This window comes from Corvus brachyrhynchos, unplaced genomic scaffold (assembly GCF_000691975.1).
Source record: "Corvus brachyrhynchos isolate BGI_N302 unplaced genomic scaffold, ASM69197v1 scaffold255, whole genome shotgun sequence".
Lineage (NCBI taxonomy): Eukaryota > Metazoa > Chordata > Aves > Passeriformes > Corvidae > Corvus > Corvus brachyrhynchos.
Genome location: NW_008238358.1, coordinates 6,383,346 through 6,393,063, shown reverse-complemented (window position 1 = coordinate 6,393,063; position 9,718 = coordinate 6,383,346). Strand labels below are relative to the sequence as shown.

The following is a 9,718-nucleotide window of genomic DNA, read 5'->3' as shown; positions in this document are numbered from 1 at the left end:
TGGGTAGGAGATGCCATGGAAAAGGAAAGAATTTAAGGAATGAAGAAAACTTTGGGAGATAGCAGAGTATCTGAGTTTGGTGCAGACTATGGTATTTTTTTGTATTTGCTTAAATCAAAATGTAATTTACTCCATGGAAGCCTCTTACTTTGATGAACTGGATTTACTCTAAAAAACATAGATGATCTTCTCCCTACTTTTACTTGATTTCTTTTGATTAAGTGTTTATTCCAAAACAGAACTGTAATGAATTACTGATAATTTTTCTTCTCTGGAGTATGTTGCAAAAATCATATGTTACCCTTGGACAGTTCCAGGCTGTAAGTGAAGAAAAGAATTTCACTGTGGAGTGAGGGAATACTTCCAGGAGCTTGGAGGTTTTCTGGATTTCTTTTGATACGGTTTTCTCATCTTAACTTTGACTTTCCTTTTGGAAGTGAGCAAGATTGTTTCATGAGCAGTATTGGAGGGAGTTCACATAGCTGTGAGCAGACACCACTCCTAGTTCTCACTGTTGTTTTCATTAGCTGAGAAGGAGCCACAGCCACCTACTAAACATTTCAAAAATTGCCAATTGAAGCAGGGAGGGTTTTAAATCTGAACCCTACTGCTTAATATTCTGTAATATATGTTGAAATGGAAAGCTTGTGTATTTTACTTTGGATTTTAACAACTCTTTTGGGCCACATCTGATTAAATGAAGTTACACCCTTTCTTCTTGATGTTCATGTAACTGTTCTTGCTGAATACTGGTTGTTGGAAGCATAAAATGGTGAAAAAAATGCGAAGCTCAATAGGCCATGGTTCCTCTAGGTGCAAGTGTGGAAATCAGATGGAGGTCTTGTGGTTTCTGTTGCCGTGGCATTGGAGGTGGCAATGTCAAGTGAGGCATAGGCCACGTGGTCTTGTTCTTTTACCTGATACCCAGAAATGTTTTGTACAAACCAAGAACACTTCCTGCCAAGATGTATTCTGCAAACCTGCCCACAAAGAACAGAAGATTTGACTGCAGTCCTACCCACAGTGCTTTGCACAATGATAGTGAATACGGCATAAAAGTACCCCACTTCTGCATCCAGCCGGGGGATGAGAATTTGAGCGAACTTGCAGGAACAGACAGACAGGTTCATCCTCCTTGCCCTCCCCAGAAGGGGCACTGTTTGGTAAGCCTTGTGTCCTCAGCTATGCTGTGTGTTGACCTGGGACGTTAAGCTTGTGATTGCAATGGCACTGTTAGTGCTGTATGTAACTGCTCTGCAGTTAATGCATTCTCACCCTCAGTCCAGAGGAACGCTGTATGTTGCATTCAATAATTCGTGCTGTTTGTGAATACGACTGTGTCTTGGGGTGACTTCATGATGTGTATCCCCTGTCGCTGCACTATGCCCAGAAATTAACTTTGTGCCTTTCTGTGCCTTTAAACTGAGCCTGAGAGGGGGGAGAGGGAAAAAAAAACGAGCAAACTTTCAAAGCAGCTTGTTCAAGGACACCGATATACACAGACTCCCCTGCTTCTAACAGCAGCAAGAGCAGAGGAAGCACCCTGCTTGCTTTCCAGCCAGCTTTTGGCTCTTTTTCTCCGGAGAGAGATGGAGGGTTGAACTTTATTTTTCTGGGACTTCGTTTTTTTTTTCCCTTCTTCTCTTCTGGACCGTTTCAACATCAGAACACACTGGGAGAATTTTCTACTGAGGTGGAGGCCCTGGAGGTGGGCCCACGACCCAGCTCCGAGGAGGAGGAGAGAGACCACACCTACAGAAGGACTCTGGAATCTTCCCAGGTTTCTCTCCACAGCGAGAGGTTTTATTGTTTAGCATTATTACCCTTTTCCTGTGTGTTTGTTAAATAAATAGTTTTTATCTCTTTCACTTTCCTCTGAGGAAAATTTCTTTTTTTCCCGAACCTGGTGGGGTAGGGTTGGTTGTAACCTGCCTTCTGCCAGAGGATATTTTCCTCCAGGTTTGTCCAAACCGGCACAGACTGGCTCTTCTAAATGCAACCAGACCTACAGTTTATAGACTGTTTGTGTATCTGGAATTGGACCTATAGTTATGTTTTTGCAACACTGGTCCACAGCAGTTGACAAACTGAGGCCTGGTGCCTACCTGAATGTGGGCAGTGAGTTCTCACCTTTTGCTTCTTGGAAATATGTGAGTTTATGAAGCTTGTTTTCTACACACACTTATCCAAAGGTCTGCTCCAGATGCAGATAAAGCCAGTAAGATGCCCTGATATCTTTTCTGAGACTTGAGTAGTGCTTGGCATAACTAGTGAAATGGAGTTTTTCTTGCCTCAGCTGTTGTGTTCGCAATGTCGCACCGCAGCAAGGTAGGGTGGGTGTAGCTGTGCCATAGGGTTCCACGGAGGGATGTGGTGTTGTGCTGGTCCCTGTCTTGAGAGCATGGGACAGCTCTCCTTGTTGTGTTCCAGCTGTGCCTTGCACATGCAGGTACAGCTGGGGTCACTGGTGTCTGTGCAGGGCAGGAACCATCCACCTGAGCCAAAACTGCACCTCAGTAAGGTCAATTAGCTTAAACGTTGTTATATGCCAATCCTGGAGCTCTAATTTTAGGGGAGTATCTTAAATTTGGCTGTGAATCTGGGGCTGTAAGGGAGTAAATCTGTCCCTGTAAACCAGCAGATACTCGTAATTGGCAGTGGGACTTCAGTCATTATTATGTATCTTCAAGAAGTAATTAAGAGAAATCAGTAAATAAAATAATTCTAGCTGATACAGCAACTGGATGGGTTCATTTGGTTTAAAATTAGAATTTTAGTTGGAAAATGGAAGACATGTATTGTAATTATAACTAGAGCTAAAAAACATTGTAGTTTTATGCCAGGGTATGAGAGAATTCAGATTTTTTTTTTCCCAACACCGTCACTTGATAGATGCTTCTTTTAAATTAAATTCTATTAATAGTTCATTATGTTACATTTCTGTAGATTAATACCTGTGCAGTCTGACTGGCCCAGGGAAAACCCTGTTAGGTTATAGTATATATCGAAGCAAGATGTATGGGGAAAATCAGGATTCAAGTAGTTAGAGGAATCTGTTTCTGTAATTTACAGGAGGAATAGCAATACTACTTTTGTCTGACGTTGGACTCATGGTAAACATTAGATATTAAGTTGTCATAAGTCAATAAAAAGCTAAGTCTCTGACAGAAACTGATGCTCAGAGATGTTTATGTTCAGTATGCTGTATGGCTGAACTTCTGTTCTCTGTAGAGTAACAAGGCAAACCTGGCATGGGATAGAAAAATCAGTAAAATTGTCTGCATGCTGGAGTCTCTTGGGTTTTCATCTCCCACTCTGCAGTCTTGACATTGGGGCATTATTTTGTTACCTAAATATGGATTCTGGAGCATGATTTTGGGCATTCAGACATAATTGAAAGTAGTTACAGTAGACTATGTCCACAGATCTTCAGGGAGAAGTCCCAGTGAATAAAATGAATCATACTGTGATCATGGGGGAAGAGAAATTAAGAATTTATTTTTGTCATTCTCCATTTGCAGAGGAAAAGTTCCTAGGTTTTAAGCGTCCATGTTTCATCTGCCAGTATAAGGACATAGTGATAGCTGGGACAGCATCATCCCTTCACTCTACCCGTACCTCTGTCCTGGACAAAGAGGTTTTGCTTGCCAATGAGAAAGCATAGCTCCAGAAAAAGCTAACCTGATTTTGGCATAATGAGCTCAAACTTGATTAAAATTCTTTTATTAAATCACAGCTGAGTAAGTAGCCATAGAGTAATGACTGGAATGTGTCCTCTGTCTGGAAGGACTCTGTTGAGCACGTAGCACAGCTCAGTATATGAGCTGATTCATTTGTACTACTGCAGTCATGCTGAAATTCACACTGATGCATGGTTCATGTCATACTTCTGTGCACACTTTTTATTTTTAAATTAAGTAATTTGGCTTTTATAATAGAATTTTGATTCTTCAAATGTACCTTTTAAAAGGTAGGCAAGCTGAACAGCAGCTCTGTTGATCAGAAGTCACAGTGTGTTTGCAAGGAATTTTTTGTTTTGCTTCATTTATTCAGCCAAAGATTAGATGCCTGTGACTTTCTTACTTAGATTCCTGACAGTGTTGATAATCCTCATAACATTTATAATCATCACCTTCAGTAAGCTGTCTTGCAGAACCCAGGGGCGTAGGTTTAGTCTCTGCTGTGGCCTTTAGGGCAGAAAAATAGTAAACAATTACAAAGGAGTTGTGCCACTTTTTAATGGGTCTTTGGTAGCTACTTGAAAATACATTTCAGGATTTACCATAGTATTATACCTGAACTGATCTAATCCTTTTTGAGTATGTGCTTCTGTTGGCCTGTGTTGTAAGGACTTGCAGTGAAGTACCTAAGAGAAGATTTTTGTATTTGATAAACCTTGAAGACTAGTGGCAGGATTCCTGATAACAGTTCTTTGAAAGCTGGAAGGTTTTGAGTAAGTCTGCTTTGAAATTCTTTGTTTACAGTGGAAAATAACTTTAGGCAAGATTTGGATGGGGGGCAAGAATCTAAGGTTGCCTGTTTCATTTGGGATCATGTTGGATGGAAGCCTTTTTTTTTTTTTTTTTTTTGAAGGAAGGCTGAGCAATTTCATTTTTCATCTGCTGACCTCAGCGGTGTCCAAGATGCCACCGAATGTTTGGGGCATTTTATGGCAGGTGGCACATGTTTCCACTCCATGTTCTGTTAGCCACTGTTTAGTCCCTCGTGCCTCAGTAGATCCTTTCTTTGGTATGCTGTAAAAGGTAATTCAGCTAGAGGGAGACGTAGTCTCACTATCCTGTAGAAAAGAACAGGGTTAATTTTCTTGACCCAGCACCACCACTGTCAGTAGTATGCAGATGGATGAATTAAACCAAATTAAGTATTTAAATTCAAGAAACATTTAGTTTTGTTCACAATGTTGAAACAAAAGGTTTTTGATTTCTCTAAGTTAAATTCAGTACATCATTTTTATCCCCCAAGCTTTGAATGAAAAAGTAGAAGTAATAAAAATTCCTGTAAGATAATAAATCAGTACCTCTGCTTTCCTAAAGTTACAGTTGTTAATGTTAAAAAAAAAAAAGTAATCTGTCTTTCTCTGGGCAGTAATAGAACTGAGGAGAGAATGTATCTATTCTCCCATTCAGGAATAACTCAGAAACAGACACTTTGCAGAAGAATTACTCTAAGAGATTACAATTAAATGCACTGTTGCCAAAATTAGAAAATTGAGTTATTGATGCCTTTCTAAAATCATAGTTGTTTACAAACTCTTGTGATGACTGCTATGTTTCTGAAAAAATATTTGAAAAAGATGGCAGATATACATAGAGGGAAAAGCAGAAAATATTTTAAACCAAACCCCACCCACATGGTATGTCCTGTGCATGGTCCACAAGGGCAAATACTTTACCTGTAAAATTACTTTCAGCATTCACGGGGCTTACCTTCATGAGGAGGAGAATGAATTGTGGGAGAATTTAGTCCTGTAGAAATAGTGAAAATTTGGTTGTTGCACAATACAACAATTAAAAAAAATGTTTAAAAAAATGCATGTTTTCTAATAATGCATCAATTTTGGGTCTTGTTACTTTAGAGAGAATGAATAAACATTTTCTTAATAAGAAAAAGCACATATTGATTGTAACTGATCCAGTCTTCTCTGTTAGATATGAAGAAAAGTGAGTCTTGTTTTTAGTAAGAACAGCATTCTGAGGGACAGCAGTATGCTTTGTCCCACTGCCACAACAAAGCAAAACTAGAGTTGGACATTAAAGAGGGTCTGAGGTCCTCTTTGAGCCTTGTGGATCCAACTGTAGTCCCAGCTTTGCTGTTCTTGACACTGTAATGTCAGGGATATCTTTTCACAAGTGTTTTACGTCCAAGGGTCAGGAAGCACAGCCTGGTTCTCCCTCCATCTGTCTGTCCATCCATCCTGCCTGCCTGCCTGCCGTGTTGCACTTACCCACACACTGTTCTCTCTTCCTCAGTGTTTCAGCTGAGCATGACGTTTCTTCCACAAACCACTGCACACTGGTTGCTACTAATTTCAGTCAGCTGCCTGAGAGGCAGCTGTGCTTCCTGTGTATGTGACACTGCAAAGAAACAGACAATGTAAGATTTTTTTTTTGGACACACCTTATTTTGCAAGTAAATATGCCTGCTGGTGGTTTTGTGATAAATACTCATGATGTACAGTGGATACAGAAGGAAATTTGCTTTACTCAGTGTTTAAAATAAGAACCTTTGCATTTGGTTACCAGAACAGTGTCAAAGGAGGGCTTGTTAGAGTAGCCATTTATTAGAAGTAAGTCCTTTGTGGGAATGGCCTGTTCTTGATGAGAGATTTGTTGGAGAAAACCATTTTCAACTTCAAAATGAAGTATCTGCCAAAGGAGTGGAGAGGGGGAGTGCATGTTCGCACAGACCCTGGAAGAGTTCAGTGAACACTTCCTTGGGCCAGGAGGGACCTTGCTTTGGTCAGAGATACTAAGGTGCCTTTAAATTTAGGCAAACAGTCGCATAGGACTGGTGTAAAACTAGAAGACAGCCTGGGAACAATTGTATTTGCTGTTGTGGGGGTTTCTGGTCATTTTAGTGACTTTTCCCACCCTTATGAACAATTTCTAGTAAGGCAAAAAATACCCCACTTGATGCCCTGAGAGAAAGATGATTTTCCCAAAACTGCCAGACACCTACTTTTTATCAACCACCCTCAGTGAATATTGCAACAATAAAAACGGTAGTAACAATACAGGTACTGGCTTGTAGGTCCAATAATTGTAATCTGCATTACTGCTATACAGCTTCTCTTCTCCCCTGCCGCTTCCTCTTTTCTGTTTTTAAAAGAGCAGTGCTGTGGTGTAGCTTTTCATCCATCTTCAAATTTGGCATGTCAAACCTCTAGTGAAAACACTGCCTGATTCTGTTGGCTTTCTCTTTTCTAATATTCCTTCTACATTTTTCTTTGAATTATTTTGCTTTACCTGCAGATTGCTGGTTGGAGCTCCTCGGGAAAAGGCCTTTCCAGCCCAACAAGCCAACAGAACAGGAGGGCTGTACAGCTGTGACATTACGTCTCCAAATACCAATTGCATGCGTGTCAAATTTGATGAGGAGAGTAAGTTCTTCAGTGCTTTTGTTTTGAATTGAAACAGTTGTCTGATTTTTCTTGTTTGATGTCTTTTCCTGAGGCAGTGTATCAGTTTCTTCTAGGGATTTATACGTAACTACTTTTTGCCTCAGAGGAAGTTGTAGCTTAATTGCTAAGGTAGTATGAGACGCTTAAATCTTGGTAGATTCCTCCTCTTTTGTAAATTAATGTAACTTGAAGTAATAGGCCAGAAGTTTAATAAAATGGATGCTCTTAGTGATAAAAGTGTACAGACACTGCCACCTGCAGACTATCTGGTGTTCTGTATGAAGAGTCTCTCCTGACATGGGCTTCAGAAAAAATAAAATATAGTGAACTGTTAATATTTGAAGCTGTTTTATGATACTCTGCAGCTGACCCGAAGATGGAGAGCAAAGAAGACCAATGGATGGGTGTAACTGTCCAAAGTCAGGGGCCAGGAGGAAATGTGGTGGTAAGTGCTAAAGGACTAACTCACAAAAACATCTGGGGTCTACACTACATGTTCTGAATGGTCTGTGTTTCTGTGCAGCTTGCTGAAGGTAACTTGCCTAAGTTTATTCCTTTGATTTCCTGTAGGTAAAGACTTAAATGTCTCCTTAGCAAAATAAGGCATTTGAGGTCGTAAGAGCTTTACATTATTTTTCTATGAGTTAGCCTCTCTTTATAACCTTTGTAACAATCTAGGATGGACAGTTTATTTTCAAGGGGAACACTTTTTTTTTGTCACATGCACATTGTTTCTTTTAAATACCAGTGGCTGCAGAAATAGGGAAGAATAGTGGATAAGGCTGTAAAAGTAGCAGACTGTCACCAGCCTGATTTCCAAGATGATCAGCCTCACTTTACTTTTATCAGGGACTTCCACTGAGTAGCTCCTGTGAGTTAATGTGGTCATTGCACTGCAGTAAGACTACTTGCTAGTCTTCATTTTATACAGTATGTAGATACTCTTTATTTTATATTAAACAGAGAGAAAAAGTATTCGTGAGTTACAACAGAAAGAGGTTAAAAAGTAACATTCTCAGTTAAATAAACCTCTTGTGGTGCTGCAGGATACCAGATACATCATAAAGTAGGTGTGCAGTGGAGCTTCCCCATCTAATTGGAGGGCTATGTCAGTGCTTCCAAAACTGGTGGCAGGTGACTTCAGGACGTGAATCTGGTTATTTAAGCATATAGAAGTTGTAATAACTAGCTTTGGTCTGTCTCAGAACCCAAAGTGGAGAGGAGCACATGGCAACAGTCCTGTTCACTGAATAATTAGTCATCAACTAATGCTGTCTTGTCTTTTCTTTGTAAGTGGTAAGTGGAAAATGCACTTATTAGATGAGGTGTGAGCACCCTGGAGGTCACTGCAGCAGGACAGTACTGCAGTGCTCTCAGTGTGGAGCAGCTGGGTGTTTGCCTAATATTTAGGCCTTGATAGGAACCATAGAAAACGTTTGTCAGCTGAGAAACCTGACTTGTGCTCTTCACGCAACCTGCTACATCTGATTCTTTGAGAAACACTGCTGGCAAAGGGGTTTGGTGGTTACACTGCTTAACCCTGTTGCTATTCATCCTTTGTGTTAAATATTTGAGTATAATTCTTTTCCCAGGGGATAGTCTAAAAGGATAAGGAACAGGATGTGTTTAGTGCTTCAGCTCTGCCCCAATGACAGTTACCTTTTAAGTGGAACATCCAACAGAGGAAGTAGGAGCAACTTCCCTCCCCTTCACTGGAAAAGCTTTCAGCTTTTGCTTAGTGGCCCTTTTCTGTAAGGGGCAAGTTCTGAATAGTCTTGGGTAGATGGCAGTTGAACCAGCTTCTTGTGTCCTGCACAAGTCTGAAAGTCCTTCAACTCTGAGAGCTGTTGGGAAACAGCCACTTCTTTATTTGAGAGAGAGGGTGGTTTTCTCCTCACTTCTTGAAAGAGAGGGATTAGGTATCAGGAAGGGCTTTAGAGATTTAACCCTGTGGCCTTCTTTGACCATGAAGTGGAGTGCTTTGACTTGTGTCTGTAGATACCCAACCTTTCCCACAGGTTGCCTGTAGGAAACACTGGACTCTGCACTGCAAGTGTGTCTACAGCATGACTTACAGCACTGGTAGCTAGAGGAGCCCTGCCTTCTTTGGTGACCTGTGTATGACACGCAGAAACATCACATTGTTTCTTCTGTCTTGCAGACGTGTGCACATCGCTATGAGAAAAGGCAGTATGTAAACACAGTGCAGGAAACCCGGGATATCATTGGAAGGTGCTATGTGCTGAGCCAGGATCTCACTATTAAGGATGATATGGATAATGGAGTATGGAGCTTTTGTGATGGTCGTTTAAGAGGCCATGAGAAGTTTGGTTCCTGTCAGCAAGGTGTTGCTGCTACTTTTACTAGAGACTATCATTATATTGTGTTTGGTGCCCCAGGCACTTACAACTGGAAAGGTATGACTTGGCTTCCTTCCTGCCTACCCTTCCCATTTCCTCTGAGATTGCTCTCAAAGGTTGCATCTAAAGGTTTAATAATTTTTTTTTAAGGGGAGAGGAGATAATAGGGATGTAATGATTTTACCCTATTTTTACAAAATGCTGTGTTTCTGTATCA

At 40.6% G+C, this 9,718-nt stretch overlaps 1 protein-coding gene across 2 annotated transcripts in view; it reads left to right on the top strand.

Moving 5' to 3' along the window:
* Positions 1 to 1,781: 1,781 nt before the first annotated feature.
* The window catches only part of ITGA6 (integrin subunit alpha 6), a 30,370-nt gene continuing 22,433 nt past the window's right edge, over positions 1,782 to 9,718 (top strand). The window contains exons 1-4 of one of the 2 annotated variants that reach the window (XM_017735615.1): positions 1,782 to 1,800; positions 6,993 to 7,120; positions 7,507 to 7,586; positions 9,303 to 9,558. In XM_017735615.1, the coding sequence (XP_017591104.1) occupies positions 7,096 to 7,120; positions 7,507 to 7,586; positions 9,303 to 9,558 (361 nt within the window). In that variant the 5' untranslated portion in view covers positions 1,782 to 1,800; positions 6,993 to 7,095. Of the gene's footprint in view, positions 1,801 to 6,992; positions 7,121 to 7,506; positions 7,587 to 9,302; positions 9,559 to 9,718 lie in introns of those variants that run through there. The other variant, XM_017735614.1, reaches the window with a different exon arrangement.